General features: G+C 37.9%; 1 protein-coding gene across 2 annotated transcripts in view; it reads left to right on the forward strand.

Annotated features, from left to right (window-relative positions):
• RHBDL2 (rhomboid like 2) overlaps positions 1-18,540 on the forward strand; it is a 56,052-nt gene that overhangs the window by 30,795 nt on the left and 6,717 nt on the right. For both annotated transcript variants that reach the window (XM_037149494.2, XM_037149495.2), the window contains exons 4-6: positions 1,333-1,445; positions 15,898-15,998; positions 17,690-17,750. In XM_037149494.2, the coding sequence (XP_037005389.2) occupies positions 1,333-1,445; positions 15,898-15,998; positions 17,690-17,750 (275 nt within the window). The remainder of the gene's footprint in view (positions 1-1,332; positions 1,446-15,897; positions 15,999-17,689; positions 17,751-18,540) is intronic.

Below are 18,540 nucleotides of genomic sequence, written 5' to 3' on the forward strand. Positions count from 1 at the left end.
GACATGGATTCCAGGTGGACCCTTGAAGGGTGGATAAAATTTGGAATAAAAAAATTAATATTTCTGTTTAGAGAATATGACAGGATCTCATCTTTCTGCCACTTTTACTCATAATGTTGAGCAGAAGAAAGAGAGTTTGGATTGATTTGTTGGGGTATCCGTGCTATTGATCATCTTGTCTCTCAGCTGTTGCCAGGGGACAGGATGAGATGGCTTTCTTTGACATCGTTGTTCAGATTCACAAAGTGCACATATTTCCAAATCCCCTTTATGCCTAAGGTCTGCATAAGCCAAGTGTAACTGTCCTTGCTAGACAATTCTATGTTGAATTATATTACTTCTCACATGTCTTTGAAGACGGCTCGGACAGTGAGCTGTGGCTGGGTGTGCATGGGCCAGGCGCGCCCTGAGAACCCCCCACAGTGGTCTGCTGTCCGCTGGTGTTTGTTAAGTAAATTATAATGTAAACACAACCCCTACAACTAATATGAAAGCTGGTGTACCTTGTGGAAAGTCCAACACCTATTTTGGTTTTTAACTTTTTGGTTTAACCTAGAATCTTAAAAAAACCCAACAACCCAGCATTGTGCTGCATAGCAAGTAAATTGAGAATTACTCTAATGTGGGAATTTACCAAATTACACTTGGAGATTCTCCAGAGATACTTGTGGGGTTTGACAAGCAAAACAATGACTTTTATTTAAAAATATTTTTACCTATTTAAGAACTATAGTAAAAACACCTATACTCAAATATGTTATATACCAAATTGTAGCACATGGGAGGTACCAACTTTAGCTAGTGTTACTAGGTAAACTTATTTTTCCATTCTCATAAGCTTTTAAAAAAAACTTTCAAATGTAAAACTGGGAACGAGATTCCTCTTGCCATCTGTTTTATTAAAGAACATTCTGAGACAGCAGGACAAGTTGTTCAGAGACCTATTGAAATTTAAACTCAGTCTGAGTGAATTAGGATTTTCTAAATACTATGCAACCTTAACAAAATCAGATGTGGAAGCTGGCAGAAGTTGCCAGTTGTCATCTCAACCTAATTTCAAGTTTATTTTCCTTAGGCCAGCCTCATTGCTCTCTGATGTTGTTCATTGTTCAATTGCTCCCAGTAATTGTTATAAGACAGCACTTATAAAATAAATATATACTTCTAAAATGCTCTTTTAGCATTTTAGAAGACCCGCTGAAAAAATTAGAAAGTGGAATTTGAGTTAAGCAAGTCCACACCTGGAAACAATACCTCAATGCCTGTCACTCTGCCCAGGAAATAACTGCCTAGATCAGCCGTAATACTTGACACATGTGTTTGTCTCTGCAGAATTCAGCACATCTTGGGGAATCTTATTATGCAGCTCATTTTGGGTATTCCCTTGGAAATGGTCCACAAAGGCCTCCGAGTGGGGCTGGTGTATCTGGCAGGAGTGATCGCAGGTTAGTGTTCTGAGGAAAACATAAAACCAACACCTTTGGGCTCTTAGGAGGTTATAAACAAAACAAAGGTAATAAACTTTGATAATGGGCTTCTTATTTAAGACGTTGTGCTCCTAATACGTTGGAAACTGGGTAAGCGTTGGAGATAAATTAATTAGAGACATTGGAGATAAGATAGGCATACAGAAGTAAGTCTTTGTGGCTGTCCTCAGGAATCGCACAGCCAGACAGGGTTTTACACAAAGTGTGAGCGGTTTGGCACCCAGGTGTGTACGCTGGGGAAAGGCCGAAAGCCAGACCACGAAGGCCCTTATGTGTCAGAGGAACGATTTTGGGAAGTAACACGATCAGGTTTGCATTTCAGAAATGTACCTTTGAAAGAATGCAGAGAATCATTAAAGGGGCCTAAGGACTGAGTAGGCTCTGGCAGCAGTGATCTCTAAACGCATATGTGCCTAAGGCGATTCATTACAGTGTAGGTGGGGAACGTTAGAACTCCTATTCATCCATTATTTGTTGGAAACACTTTTTAAAAAGTAAACTTTTTGAGATAATTATAGATTTGCACTTTAGTTGTGAGAAATAAATACATGAGACCCTGGAGGTCTCATGTACCCTTCAGCCAGCTACTCCCAATGGTAACAGCTGGTGAAATTGTACTACGGTATCACCGTCAGGATACCCACACTGCGAGAGTCAGGTAGAAAACGTGTCCAACACCCCAAGCCGCACTCTCTTCCCTCCCATCCTGATGCCCTCCTTTACCCCCAGCACCAGTAATCTGTTTTCTGTTTCTATAGGGGTTCGGCAAAAGTAGGTTTATCGTTGTAATACAAATAAATAATGCAATAATTAATAACTAGTAATATATGAATAAACTATTTTACGTACTTAACCATATACCTACTTTTGCTCATCCCTGTATAGTTTTCTCACTTCGTGAATGTTATCTAAATGGAAGAATAAGGTAGACAGCATTTTGGGATTGGTCTTCTTCACACCGCATAATTCTCTGAAGATTATGCAGGTTGTCGCTTGTATTAATAGTTCACTCATTTTTATTGCTGAGTAGTAGTCCATGGTATGGATGTACCATCTACCCTTCAGTCACTGGAGGATATGTAGGTTGTTTCTGGATTTTGGCTATTACAAATCAAACTGCTACAGACATTTGTGTACAGGTTTTTGTGAGTGTAAGTACAGAGTTTTGAGTATGAGTTTTCATTTCTCCAGGGTCAATGTCCAAGACCACAGATGCTAGGTTGCATGGCAGTTGCATATTTAGTTTCCCAGGAACCAGCCAAATGTTTTCCAGAATAGCTATTTCATTTTACATTCCTCCCACTATGTAGGAGGGAGTCAGTTGTCCACATTCTTACCAGTGCTCAGTGTAGTCACTGTTTTTTATTTCAGTTGTGTGCTCTGAAATTGGTAGTGATATCTCATCACAGTCCTAATCAGCATTTCCCTAGTGCTACTGATGTTGAACATCTTTTCATGTACTTATTTGCTGTCCATATCTCATTAGAGAAACTGTCTGTTCATGTCTTAGCCCACTTCCTAATTAGATATTTTTCCTGTTGAATTGTTAGACTTCTTTATATACTCTAGACCCTAGTCCTTTGCTGAATATGTAGTTTACAGGTATTTTCTCTCAGTCTGTAGCTTGTCTTTTCATTGTCTTAACAAGGTCTTTCACAAAGCAAAAGTTTTAATTTTGATGAAGTCCAGTTTATCATGTTTTTGTTTAAAGAATTAATTGTCCTTTGTCTAAGAACTCTTCACTAAGCCCTAGGTCTTAAATATTTTCTCTTATGTTATCTTCTAAGTTACAGCTGTATGTTTTACCTTTAAATATGTGATCCATTGGAGCTGAGTAATTTTTATAGAAGGTATTAGGTTTAGATCGAGGTTCTCTTTGTTTGCTTATTTGCTGAGGGTGTCCAATCACTCCAGGAAAATCTGTGGGAAAAACCATTCTTCGCTGGCACCTTGGTCACTGATCAGTTGGCTGTTGTTGTGAGACCATTTCTAGGTTTTTGTTCCATGGATGATGTGTCTGTCTCTCTGCACAGTCACCACCACGGCCGCCACACGGAGTCTTGAAATCAGAGTGATTCCTCTCATTTTTTGCTCATTTAAAAAATAAAAAAAATTTTTTATGCATTTTACTTAAAAAAAACATGAGTATCTAATGTTCTGGCTTTTTTTTTTTCTGTGACAACAAAAGGACTTTTAGTGGTAAGCTATCTAACAGATGTGGAAAAACAAACACAAAATGTGTCTCTTCAAGGACATAATATAATTTTTCCCTCCAAGGAATAAGAATGTAACTACTTTTCCAAAAATACTTTTGCTATGAAGAGGGTATTTTGAAAACAGATTATTGGAAATCTTTTCATGTTTGTGCGATTTTGCTTCTGAAAATGATGCAATGACTCTTATAAGTTCACACTTAAAGAGCTGGGAAACAATTTCCTAATGTTTTAAAATTTCTCAGTGAAGACTTTTAGGGCATTTCAAATTTATTTATGGAAACACTTTCTGATTAGTTTGCAAGAACTAGTGATTGACATTAGGAAAGGTGAGAATTAATAGCCAAAATTATTGCAATACAACAATATTTTTGTATAATTGGAGTAAGCCCAGGCAATGATGCAGTTCTTCCATTTTAAATTAAATGTCATCTTTAAAATTTTGTATTTTGGCTATGACAGTGATTAAAAGAAAAGTTCTATAGAAAAAAAAATCTAGCTAAATTTAGGCTGGTGTGGCTCAGAGGATTGAGTGCTGGCCTGCGAACCGAAGGGTGGCCAGTTGGATTCCTAGTCAGGTCACATGCCTGGGTTGTATTCCAGATCTCCAATACGGGTTGCACGAGAAGCAACCACACATTGATGTTTCTCACCCTTTCTATCTCCTTCCCTCCCCCCTCTCTAAAAATAAAATAAATAAAATATTTTTTTAAAAAAGAAAAATAACCAAATTTCAAAGTATACAGCAGTCCCCCCATATCCACAGGAGATGCGTTTCAAGACCCCCAATGGATACCTGAAACAGTGCATAGTACCAAAAACAGTATATATATATGTGTGTGTGTATATATGTATGCACACACACATATATATGTATATATATATACACACATATGCATATGTGTATACATACTGTTTTCTCTTGTACATACATACCTATGATAGCTAAGCTTATTAATTAGGCACAGTAAGATATTAACAATAACTAATAATGAACTAGAACAACTTTAAGTATGTACTGTAATAAAAGTTATGAGACCATGGTCCCTTGACATGTCATTGCAGTGCACGGAGATGCTGGACAAAGGGATGATTCATATGCTGGGCTGGATGGAACAGGACGGCATGAGATATTATCACATTACACAGAACGGCACTCAATTGAAAACTTAAGAGTTGTTTGTTTCTGGAATTTTCCATTTAATATTTTGGGACTGCAGTTGGCCATGGGTAACTGAAACTGTGGAAAGTGAAACCACAGATAAGGTGGGGGGGCTATAGTACCTGTATTTCTGTGTCATGAAATTTAACCAGTATTTGAAACAATAGTGAAACTTATTTAATAATGCTGTTCGTTGAAAGGTTGTTTCTTCTTTTAATTAAAGACATTTTTTAGAGAGCTGCTTTAGGAAAATTGAGAGGAAGATACAGAGGTTTACCAAATGCCTCCATCTCCTATACACATGTATAGCAAAACAGAACTGAACTGCCTCGCAGTTCTGGAGTGGAAGTCTGAAACCCAGGCATCGAGATGGCCTGCTCCCTCCTCTGCTCTCTGTCAGGGAGAATCCTTCCTTCCCTCTCCCTAGCCTCTGGTGGCGGCCATCGGTCCTCAGCAATCCTTGCCTTGCAGCTGCAGCACTTCAGTCTCTGCCTCCATTGTCACGTGGCATTCTGCCTTCATGTGTCCCTGTCCCTTCTTATAAGGATGCAGTCATATTGGTTTAGGGTCCCACCATACTCCAATATGACCTCACTGTAACTAATCATATCTGCATGAATCCTATTTCTAAATAAGGTTGCATTCTGAGGTGCTGGGGTTAGGACTTCCACATACCACAATCTGACCCATGACAATGCTTGACATTTTTTTGCCAATCAAAATTTTACCAGCCTCCTCAAACAGTGGGATGGAGACCAACAAGCAGTCATGAGATGGACTTGGGCAAGGTTTAATGACAGCTCCCCATCCTTCTTGCTTCCTACTTTTGTGGATCCTATTCTTCCACCTTCTGCTTATATTCCTGCACACACCTTTGTCCTGACCTTTTGTGATGGTCAGGCCCTGCCTGGCTCCAGCACGTACACTCCCTTCACCCACAGCTTGATTTCAACCTGTGGAATCAGCTCTGCCCCAATTCCAGAGAAAGAGAGAACAGGAATAACCTGTTCAGATCCTTGCCTATTTTTTTTGTAATAGCTTTTTGGTAGCTATCTTTTCCCTGTTCTGGGCTATCTATCCTTCACCCTGCGGCCTTGGTCACCTTCCTCAAATAAGCTTAGGTCATATTATACCATTCCTGGGCCATTTTCAGTAGCCAAAAGAAAGTTGAAATGTCCAAGATTGCTTTGCATTACCCTTCATTGACTGGGTCCATTGCCTTTATTTTCTTTCTTCCATTCCTCCCCCTCGCTCCCCTTCTCCCTATGGACCACCCCACCCTCCACTCCTCCCTCCTCCCTGTTCCCTCTGCTTCTTCTTCCTCCTCTTTTTTGAAGAATAAACTTCTTTACTAATATTAAAAAAATAAATTATATGTGAAACAGTTAGAGAAAGACTTGATTTTTAAAAAATCTTTTTATTGAGGTATGATTGACAAACAAAAATCAGTATAGGACCTTCTGGAGGAAATGACACTCATCACCTCCTGGTACAACCATAGAAAGAATTACAACCAGGTCCCCAAACAAATAACACCCAGAACCATCAGGAAATTGAGCTGTATGGGAGTCCAACAACCAAGGGTTTAAAGAAGCCACGTTCATCCAGACAGGTAGGAGGAGTGGAATCCCGGAGACAGGTGGAGACGGGGTGGGGCACGGAGAGGCAGTGTTGGCAGTGGAACTGAGGATCCCTCATTCATGTATAGTGGATAGAAATCAGGAGGGATATCCCGGGAGGGAGCTATCACAGCCCAGAGTTCCAGTACCAGGAAAATAAACCCCCCTTACCTCTGGCTGAAAAACCAGTGGGGGTTGGAGTGGTGGAAGAAACTGCCTGATTTTCCCTTCTTAAAGGGCCTGCAAGGGGCAGCGGAAGAAACTGCTGGATTTTAGCTGCTTAAAGGGTCCACACAGACTTAGAACATATGCAAACCCACCCATTCCTGGTTTCATCATCAGGGCAGCAGCTGGAAGGGTGTCAGTCGCATAAGGAAAGTAGTGAAGAGACTAGAAATGGGGCAAGTGCTGGGTAAACTTCCAGAAGCCAGGCAGCTTCATTTTCCCCTCTCCAAGCCCTCCCCCCACACAGAGCTGCAGTGGTAAAGCAGGTTGTTCCCCACTGGCAATTAACTAAGGCTCTACTCTACACAATTTACAGGTGCCTTTTCTATAATAGGCCACACTACTAAAACAGGGAGTATAACTAGCTCTAACTAATACACAGAAACAAACACACAGAGGCTGCCAAATTGAGGAGACAAAGAAATATGGCCCAATTGAAAGAACAGAACAAAACTCCAGAAAAGAAGTAAATGAAACTGAAATGACCAACCTCTCAGATGCAGAGTTCAAAATGCTGGTGATCAGAACTCATTGAGTACGGCAAAAACATAAGCAAGAAATGAAGGTTACATTGAGTGAAATAAAGAAAAATCTATAGGAAGCTAACAGTGGAGGGAAGAAAGCCAGGATTCAAATCAACAATTTGGAACGTAAGGAAGAAATAAAAATTCAACCAAAACAGAAAGATGAAACAACAATTCAAAAAAATGAGAATAGGCTTAGAAATCCCTGGGACATCTCTAAATATGCCAACATCCTAATCATAGTGATGCCAGAAGAAGAAGAGAAAGAGCAAGAAATTGAAAACTTACTTGAAAAAATAATGAAAGAAAAGTTTCCTAATTTGGTGAAGGAAATAGACATACAAGTCCAGGAAGCACAGAGAGTCTCAAACAAGTTGGGTCCAAAGAGGACCACACCAAGACATCATAATTAAAATACCAAAGATTAAAGATAAAGAAAGAATCTTAAAAGTAGCAAGAGAAAAGCAGAGAGTTACCTACAAAGGAGTTTCCGTAAGACTGTCAGCTGATTTATCAAAGGAAACTTGGCAGGCTAAAAGGGACTTCCAAGAAATGTTAAAAGTGCTGAAAAGCAAGGACCTACAACCTAGATTACTCTATCCAGCAAAGCTATCACTTAGAATTGAAGGGCAGATAAAGCCCTTTAATTGTGCTTCCCAGACAAAGTAAGTCTAAAGGAATTAATCATTACCAAGTCATTATATAAAATGTTGATGGGACTATTTTAGAAAAAGAAGATAAAAACTGTGAACATTACAATGGCAATAAATTCAAACTATTAACAACTGAATCTAAAAAAACAAACATCAAACAACCAGAACAGGAACATAATAGAAGATATGGAGATCATTTGGAGGGTTATCAGCTGGGGTTGGAGGGTTATCAGTTGGGGTTGGAGGGGAAGAATGGGAAAAAGGTGCAGGAACAAGAAGCATAATGGTAGGTACAACATAGACGGGCGGTAGGCATTAAGAATAGTACAGAAAATGTGAAGCTAAAGAACTTATACACAGGACCCGTGAACATGAACTAAGTGAAAGGATTGTGGGAGGGAATGGGGGTACCAGCTGGAGGGGGGTCAGGGGGGAAAATTGGGACAACTATAATAGCATAATCAATAAAATATATTAAAAAATTTTAATGTATTACATGCATTAGTACATATTTAATGTATACAACTTGATGAATTTGGAGATAAGTATACACCCATGAACCCATTTCCACAATCTTTGCCGTATACATATCCACCACCTCCAAAAGTTTCCTCCCACCCATTGTCTTTTTGGCTTTGCCTTTTTTGCACTCCAGCCCAGGTCTTCCCCTCCCCCAACAATCAGACCAGTCACCATAATCACCTGGAGAGCTTGTTGCAACTGAAGCTATCCAAGACCTACCCAAATGTACTGAATCAGAATCTCTGGGGTTATGGTCCTGGGATCCATGTATTTTTCTGTTCAGTGATGTGTAACTGACACATAATAATGAACTGACACATTTAAAATATACTATTTGATAAGTTTTCATATGAGTTTATAACCATGAAACTATCACCACAATCAAGATGATGAATGTATTTGTCACTTCCCCCAAAGTTTACTTGTACCTCTTGGGAATCCCATCTTCCTCTTGCCTCTTCCTGCCATTCTCCCACTTCCTCTGATTCTATATTTATGTAAGTTTATATAAATGGAATCTTATAGTATGTAGTCTTTTTGTCTGACTTTCATCACTCAATGTGATTATTTTGAGATTTATCCTTATTGTGTACCTCAATAGCTGGTTGCTTTTTATTGCTGAGTAGTATTTCATTGTATGGATGTACCACCATTTGTTTATCCATTCTCTTGTTGATGGACACTTGAGTTGTTTCTAGTATGGGGCTGTTACAAATGAGGCTGTTATGAACATTTGTGTGTAAGTCTTTGTGCAGACAAGTGTTTTAATTTCTCTTTGGTAAATACTGAGGAATAGAATGGCTGGATCCTTTCACAGGGTGTGGTTAACTTTTAAGAAACTGCCAAACTTTTAAAATAGTTTTACTGAGATATAATTCACCCATTTAAAGTGTATAATTAAATGTTCTTTTTAGTTAACTCATAGGGTTATGCACCTGTCATCACAATCTAATTTTATAATATTGTCCCCCGAAGAAACCTTGGACTGATTAGCAGTCACACTGCACTTTTTATCTTATACCCCATCTCCAGCCCTAGGCAACCACTAATCTACTTTCTGTCTCTTTAAATTTGCCCATTCTGGACATTTTTACACAAATGGAATTATACAATATGTAGTCTTTTTTACTGAGTATAATATTTTCAACATTCATCTATGTTGTATCATGTATCTTGTGCTTTATTCCTTTTTATCACTGGACAATATTCCATTGCATGGCTATACCACATGTTCTTTATCCATCCATCAATTGATGGACATTTGGGTTGTTTTCACTTTTTGGCTGTTATGAATAATACTGCTATGAATGTTTGTGTAGAACTTTTCATGTGTATCTCTTGGGTATATAACTTACAAGTGGAACTGTTAGGTCATGTGGTACAAAGTGGTACCATTTTACATGTCCACCATAAGTTCTAGTTCTTCCACATCCTCATCAACACTTGATATTGTCACTCTTAATTTAGCCAATGTATTGGGTGTATAATAGTATCTCATTGGGTTTTAATTTGAACTTCTTCATGATTATTGATAATAAATATATTTTTAAATATTTTATTTATTTATTTTTTAGAAAGAGGGGAAAGGAAGGAGAAAGAGAGGGAGAGAAACATCAATCTGTGGTTGCCTCTCATGTGCCCCCAACTGGGGACCTGACCCACAACCCAGGCATGTGCCCTGACTGGGAATTGAACCTTAACCTCTTGGTTCACAGGCCTGCGCTCAATCCACTGAGCTACACCAGTCAGGGCAATATCTTTTCATGTGCTCATTTGGTATCCATATATCTTCTCTGGTAAAGTATCTATTTAAATCTTTTACCCATTAAAAAATAGGATTATATTCCTTATTGTATATAATAGCATCTATTATATATTCTGATTATAAGTCCTTTAGGTATATGACTTGCAAATATTTCCTCCTAGTTTACTTTGTATTTTCATTCTGTCAACATTGATGATATCCTTTGAGGATCAGAAGTTTTAAATTTTGATTAAGTGTAATTTATCAGTTTAATATTTGGGAATGGGGTTTTACAGTGTCACATCTAAGAAATTTTGTCAAGCCTAAGGTCACAAAGATTTTTCTCCCATGTTTTGTTCTAGATGTTTTATAATTTTAAGCTTTACATAGCAGGGTATGATCCATTTTTATACATGGCACAAGGTATGTATTGAGGTGTCATTTGTTTTTGCATGTGGGTATATAATTGTTCCAGCATTGTTTGTTGAGAAGATAATATTTTCTTCACTGAATTGCTTTTGCATCTAGTTGAAATCACTTGTCTATATACAGGGTCCAGCACAAATAATGCCCATTTTTTATTACAAAATCATAAGCATATAATTCTGTAACATAACAATGTCATACCAAAGCACACCATATGACATTTGAGGTGAAATGTTCAAATTAAAACTATAAATTATTATACCCATATTATTACCCTACCAACCACACTCAAGCAGGCATCACTTCTGCCAGACTCTGTATATGCATTTGCCTACCTCTGTACTATGTGTTCCACTCATATGTTTGTGTAGGTTTACACCATACCATACTGTTTTGATTGATGTAGTTTTCAAATAAGTCTTGAAATCAGGAAGTGCTAATATTCCAATTTTACTTTTTTTTTAAAGGTTTTATTTATTTATCTTTAGAGGGGAAGGGAAGGAGAGAGGGAGAGAAACACCAATGTATGGTTGCCTCTTGTGCGTCCCCTGCTGGGAACTGGCCTGCAACCCAGGCATGTGCCCTGACTGGGAATTGAACTGTGATCCTCTGGTTTGCAGGCCCACACTCAATCCACTGAGCTACAGCCAGCCAGAGCCCAACTTTACTCTTTTCCAGTTGTTTTGGCTATTCTAGGTTCTTTGTATTTCCATCAATTTTAGAATCAACTTGTCAATTTCTACAGAAAAGGTGTAATGGGATTTTGTTTTTCTTTTTTCTATTTTAATTTTAATTTTTAAGTATATTTTATTGATTATGCTATTACACTTGTCCAGAATTTTCTTGCTTGGCTCCCCTCCACCTTGTACCCCCATTCCTTCCCACAGTCCTCCACTTAGTTCATGTTCCTGGGCCGTGCGTATAAGTGCTTTGGCTTCTTCATTTCCTATACTATTAACATCCCCCTGTCTATTTTGTACCTACCAATTATACTTCTCGATCCCTGCACCTTGTCCCCCATTCTCCCCCTTCCATCTCCCAGCTTATAATCCTCCAAATGATCTCCATATCTATGATTCTGTCCCTGTTCTGGTTGTTTACTTGGTTTGTCTTTCTTTTAGATTCAGTTGTTGATAGTTGTAAATTTGTTGTCATTTTAATAGTTTTGATCTTTTTCTTAAATAAGTCCCTTTAACATTCATGTAATAACAGCTTGGTAATGGTGAACTCCTTTAGCTTTACCTTGTCTGGGAAGCACTTTATCTGCTCTTCCATCTGCCTTCCATTCCATGTTGGTTTTGCTGGATAATCTAGGTTGTAGGTCATTGCTTTTTATCACTGAATACTTTTTGGAAGTCCCTTGTAGCCTGCCAAGTTTCCTTTGAGAAATCAGCTGATAATCTTATGGAAACTCCTTTATAGATAACTCTCTGCTTTTCTCTTGTTATTTTTAAGATTCTTTATCTTTAACCTTTGGTATTTTAATTATGATGTCTTGGTGTGGTCCTATTTGGATCCACCTTGTTTGGGACTGTGCTTCCTGGACTTGTCTGTCTAGTTCTTTCACCAAATTAGGGAAGTTTTCTTTCATTATTTTTTCAAGTAAGCTTTCAATTTCTTGCTCTTTCTCTCTTTCTGGCATCACTATGAGTTGGATGATGGTACATTTGGAGATGTCCCAGAAGCACCTTATGCTGTCCTCGTTTTTGGATTCTTTTTTCTTCTTGCTGTTCTGATTGCATGCCTTTTTCTTCCATATGTTCTAAATTGTTGATTTGATACTCAGTTTCATCCCCTCCACTGTTAGTTTCCTGTAGATTTTTATTTATTTCACATAATGTAACCTTCATTTCTGCACGGGTCTTTTCTATGCCTTACTCAATGAGTTCTTTGAGCATCCTGATAAGCAGATGTTTTGAATTCTGCATCTGAGAGGGTGGTTATTTCAGTTTCGTTTACTTCTTTTCTGGAGTTTTGTTCTGTTCTTTCAACTGGGCCATATTTCTTTGTCTTCTCAATTTGGTAGCCTCCCTTTGGTGTTTGTTTCTGTGTATTAGGTAGAGCTGCTTTAACTCCTTGTCTTAGGAGCATGGCCTTTTGCAGAAGAGCAAACTTGTAAATTGTGTTGGGAAGAGCCTTAGTTGATCACACCAGGATGGGACAACCCATTTCACTGCTTTGTGGCTGGCTCTGTGTTGTGGTAGGGCTTCGAGAGAGGACAACACTGCTGCCTGGCTTATGGAGAATTGCCTGTGAAGAAGCTGTCTCCCAGCACCTGCCCTGTTTCCAGTCTCCTCATTTTCTTCCCATATGCCATTTGTGTCCAGCTGTTGTCCTGGTCCTGAATCCCTGAGGGGATGGGTCTGTGTAAGTTCTAAGTCCATGCAGGCCCTTTTAGATGAGTCTTCTGATAACCTGGCAGTATCTTCCACTGCCGCAACCCATCTTGATTTTTACAGCTAGAAACTATGGGGATTTATCTTCCTGGCACTGGAGCCCTGGGCTACTGGGTGGTCTGATTTGGAGCTGGGATTCTCTTGCTCCTGATGTATTCCTCCCAATTTTTACCCACTACAAGTGAATGTGTACTTCCCTGTTCTGCCACCTCTCCATGCCACTCCTGCCCCTCCACACCATACTCACCACTCTGTGCCTCACTGCACCTCTCTACCTCTCTGCATCTCTGCCCCTACTACACATCTGGATGAATGTAGCTTCATTACATCCTTGGTTATTGGACTTTCATATGGCTTAATTTTCTGATGGTTCAGGGTGTTATTTGTTTTGTAGTCTAGATGTAATTTTTTTCTGTAGTTGTGTGAGGAAATGAAACATGTTTACCTATGCCCGAATCTTGATCAGAAATCCTTTGAACATGTATTTTCACTCTATATGTAAGATTTTCATTGGTTTTGAGCCATGTGATTTTGTTGTACTTTGGTGTGGTTTTCTTGATGTTTCTTGTGCTTAGGGTATTTTTGAGCTTCTTGGATATGTTAGTTATAGTTTTCATAAAACTCAGGAATAATTTGGCCATAATTTCTTCAAAAATTTTTTATGTGCCTGCCTTCTCTCTTCTCTTTTGGGGACTCCAATTATGCATTTATTAGTCTGCCTGAAATTAACTCACAGCTCATTGATACCATTATGTATTTTTAAGAATATTCTTCTCTTTTAGATAGTTTTGTTTTAGACAGTTTTATTGCCATGTCTTCACGTTCACTAATCTTTTACTCTGGAATGTCTATTCTGCCAAAAAAATCTCACATTTATTTTTCCATCTTAGATATGTAGTTTTCATCTTTAAAAATTTGATATATTTTATCTTATATGTCTCTACTTAACATATAGAATATAGTTGTAATAATTATTGCTCTACCTGCTAAACCTAACAGCTGTGTCAGTTTGGGTAGGTTTTAATTTTTTTTTCTTGTTATTATGGGTCACATTTTCTTGCTTCTCTGCATGTCTGAAAATTTTTGTTTGGAGGCTAGACATTTTACCTTCACATGATGGGTATTATTGTTTCCCTATAAATATTCCTTAATTTATTCTGCAACTTAGTTACTTAAAAGCAGTTTGATCCTTTTTGGTAAGATTTGGTATGTAAAACTGTTTTTGAGCCATGTTTAGTGCTAATTATTCCCCACTACTGGTGCAGGACTGTCCTCTGTACATTATTCAGTGCCCTTTGGATTATGATGTTTTCTAGTTTGGAAGGTTACTCAGCCTCTCTGGTGCAGTTGAGCAGGAGGTACTCTTTCCTCCACTCGTTTCTGGTGGTTCTTTTCTTGGTTTGGGTAATTTCCTCACGTGCTTCTCTTTGGAGTCCTCTTTCTATGTAGGTCTCTCTTTTCTGGTGCTGTCTTTTGAATTCTAGGTCTTTCTGGACTCTAAACTCTATTTCATCAATTTATAGGTTTACTGAGATCTACTCACGTTCCCCTTCCATGCACTGAAGCCTGTAATTTCTCTTAAGGCACCAAGCTGGGCAATTGGACAACTCATCTAATTTCTTTTGTCTCTCTCAGGTTTGACTGTCCTTAGTTCTCTGATGGCCAGTATCTTGGAGACTATTGTTTCATATATTGTTCAGTGCTATTAGCTATTTCAAATGGGGCAGGGGTGAAACTTATCCTTGGGACTCTGTCATGAGTGAACATTTGTATATGTATTTAAAAAATAAATATCCTGTATGATTTAGATGCAGCCACCCTAGCTAACCCTAGTCCATAAGTTGAGAACCACTGCTCTAACCCCATTGAACTACTTATCACTGATCTTCAGTCATCCACTTACCTTTGTTTCTGTGTCTTTGCTTTCCCATATCCCTATATCCTGAATACCTTCTTCTCCTTTGTTTTCCCTGTCCAAAATTTAAAGATTCTTTAGTGTTTAGTCAAAAAACTATCATCTCCTTCTCAGAGTAGCAGGGCCTCCACCTTGCTGCTGAGGAAGTCATTCCTTTCTAGGTGCTTCCATAGCAAATTTATTACATTAATAATCACAGTTGTTATATTCTGCATTTTACAATTGTTTGCTCATCCATTTGTAAGATTCCTAAGGTCAGACACTTGGTCTGTCTTGCATGAAGTAGCATTATACTGTGTCCTACGGAATGGAGGGCCTTGAAAGCTAGAGACCAAATGATAGAACTAAGCACTATAGAGAGGTGGTTTTGAAGATCTATATCCTACCTTTTTTGGTTCAGGCAATCTAAGGTTTGGTTAGCAAATAGATTTCATCTTGGTTGGTGAATCTGATTGGCTTGTTGAGAAAGATTCTGAGGCCAAATCCTGACTCTATGAGAAAGCTGGCCATTAGATAAGATAAAATGTTGGTGTGTCTCAGGTATTTTGATAGCTTTGGCTAAAAATGTAGGGTATTTTGAAAAAATAACTAGCAAGTATATAATTAATGTCAAGTAGTGGTCTAAGCATGATGCAGATATCAACTGAGTTATTTTCCCTGACAACCCATTGAAGTAAGTTCTGTTAATATCCCCATTTTGTAGGTTGGGAAGCTAAGGCACACAGAGGTTAGAAACTTGCTCAAGTCACACGATTGGTAATTCTGACTCCAGGATCCATGTTTCTATCACTGTTTAACTGTCTTCATGTTGAACATTCAATGATACAGAAAAATTGAGGTAGTCAGCCCACACAGCTTTACTTTTATAGTATGGAAGGGACAAAGTGAGTATGTTGTTTGTTGTTATGATAATGGCCCGAGCTTCCCAAACTTTTACCTAAATTAGAAAGATTCATCTTCCAGGATTCTTGTTGTGAGTCATGTCTGATCCTTTGTGTTTTATTTCTGTAGGATCCCTGGCCAGCTCCATCTTTGACCCACTCAGATATCTTGTGGGTGCTTCAGGAGGCGTCTATGCTCTGATGGGAGGCTATTTTATGAATGTTCTGGTGGTAAGACCTTTGGGAATATGACCTATGGTCCTTTTGGGTTGTTCTGGAACAATAACTGCTATTTGCTTTAGGGAATCTTCATTTATCAATATTTAATGAATACTCATCTTCCTACTGACCACCAGTTTTTTTCATATTTGATCTTTATTTTCCCCTGGTCTCAAAACTAATGAATACTCAATAAAATTCTAAACTAAAAAATACAAAGTCAAAATCCCCAATGTAGTATGTTAACAGTTCAATATACATCCTTTCAGATCTTTTTTGTATTCAAAATCCTACCAATATTAATATTACAAAAATAGAACTGCCTTTATAGTGTTCTGCTTTTTAACACATAGTAGTATGCTGACCATCTATTCATGTTGGGACACGGAAGTCCACCTCAAGCTTTTCAAGTGCTCCATGGCCCCCTCTATGAAGAGCTGTATTCTGACTACTTAGTCTTTCACTGAAAAAAATGTGGGGTGATTTCAGCTTTTCATATTTACAAATAATGCCATAATGAATTTTCTATTGTGCTTCGTTTTTTTTTTTTTGCATTTGTGCGATTTTTTTTTGTAGGATAACTCTCTAGAAGTGGATATCAATGCCAAATCATCCTCCAAAGTTTGCATACTATTTTACATTTTCATGATTTAGTATGTGAGAATGTCAACCTCTTTTTAAAATAGGCTAAGATCCTGTCTAGTTCTTAATGTTTTAACCATGTAGGTATATTTTATATTAAAATATAAAGTACTTCTAGTTTATTTAGGTATGTTTATATATCCTTACTTTGAAAATACTGTAAGATGAAAAATATGGAGCAATTATAAAACTGTTCCCAAAATGGAAGTCATTTAGAAAAATGTTTTCCAATCTTTGGATTGCATTCCATTAGTAGTAGTGAACTCAGTTTAAGGGTTGTGAAAACTTAAGCAAAAAGAAAAGTGAAAAAACTTTTTAGTATGCATCATATATAGTAAGAATTAGTTTGATTTAGTGTGTACTGAATTGTTATGTAAATTATTTCTTACTGTGAGTCATAGTCACAACAGTCTAAAAATAATTTATTTAGAATAAATGTGGCTAATCTAGCATCTTTACTCCTTGGGAAGAGAGTGGATAACTTGAAAAGAAATGGATACGTAACTCAATAAATTAAAGTGGCAGTGTCTTTCTGACTTCATTCTCTGTAACACATAAGGTTACTGCAAGCTGGACTGAGATGTGTTTTTTCTGACCAACGTTTTAAATTTTTTTGAAATTATCTAAAAAAAATAAGGTAGTACTCAAATTAGTTCTTTAACTCCTACTCAGAAAGAGGATAAAGAAGTGTCAGATGAACATTAACCAAAAAAACTTGAAAATATTTCATCAGACTTAGTTTGACGGCGTATCTATCCATCCATCCATCCATCTAATGTTACATGTTGGTTTTGTTACTTATATTTAGATCACTTCCTGACAGTAAAATTGTGTCTAGTTTATATCATGCATGGAATTAAATGTCATGTTTCAATTTCGTTCCCCAAAGTGCACCAGAGTTGTACTTCCCAAAGTTCATTTGAAAACTGGGCTATTAATCCAATGCTTTGCAAATATCTGATACTCAGGCTTTATTCTACACGAAAAGGAAGATGAAGAGCACAGTTGAGGTTTCATTTGCCAATAGAGAGCTTATCTTATTTTTATGATCTCTTTGCAAGAATTTTCGAGAAATGATTCCTGTCTTCGGAATTGTCAGACTACTGATCATCATCCTTATAAGTAAGTTGGTTTTTGTGGACATTTCGCACCTTCAGTTGTACCGGTTCACCCTTCAGGTCTTCTCACATTTCCTATATGGTAACATGGAGGACAACTGCTAGCTCAGAAAATTGTTAGCTCCCTTAGCCCTAGGCAGAAAGGTGTAAATGGCGGAGTTTTCACAGACCCTCACGGGTGGTTCTTAGAGGTCCCTCAGTAACCTGTTTTTGCTTTTAGTCTTTTAAGTGAGGGAAGTGGAAAGAGTAGACTCTAGGCTCTGTCCACTTCAGCCACAGTGACTTCATTTGTTTTACAGATTGGATTTTTCTTGTTCATACACTGGATTCTGTACATAATTTTTATTTCTGAAAAGGGAAAGCTTGAAAGCCACTGATATCTATTTCCTTCTTCAATTTCTAAATTTTCAGATTAAAAAAACTAATCTAGGATATAAGCGTGTAGTAGTAGTTGGGGACTAAAAATGAGAGTGGAGGACAGAACTGCAAGTTCAGGGAACTAAGAGGATGACTAATATGGCCTTTGATGGCTACAGGAATTACAGAAGAGCATTACGTGCTAGAGAAATTCTAGAAAGAGTGTTCAGTCTGTAGGGGAGATGGAATTTTAGCTGAGTCTGAAAGTCAGGGTAGATTTTTGGGTGGTGGCAGACCACACAAAGTAGAAGAAAGTGTCGACATAATAATGTCCAAACCTGTAGAGAATTTTCGTGAGTCTCTTTGAGCCCAACTGATGACATAAGCAGGGGAGCAAGATTTCAAATGCTCTGGAAAACAGTTCCGCAGTGTCTTTT

The sequence above is a fragment of the Artibeus jamaicensis genome, unplaced genomic scaffold (genome assembly GCF_021234435.1).
Source record: "Artibeus jamaicensis isolate MK-2021 breed Jamaican fruit bat unplaced genomic scaffold, CSHL_Jam_final scaffold_847, whole genome shotgun sequence".
Classification (NCBI taxonomy): Eukaryota; Metazoa; Chordata; class Mammalia; order Chiroptera; family Phyllostomidae; genus Artibeus; species Artibeus jamaicensis.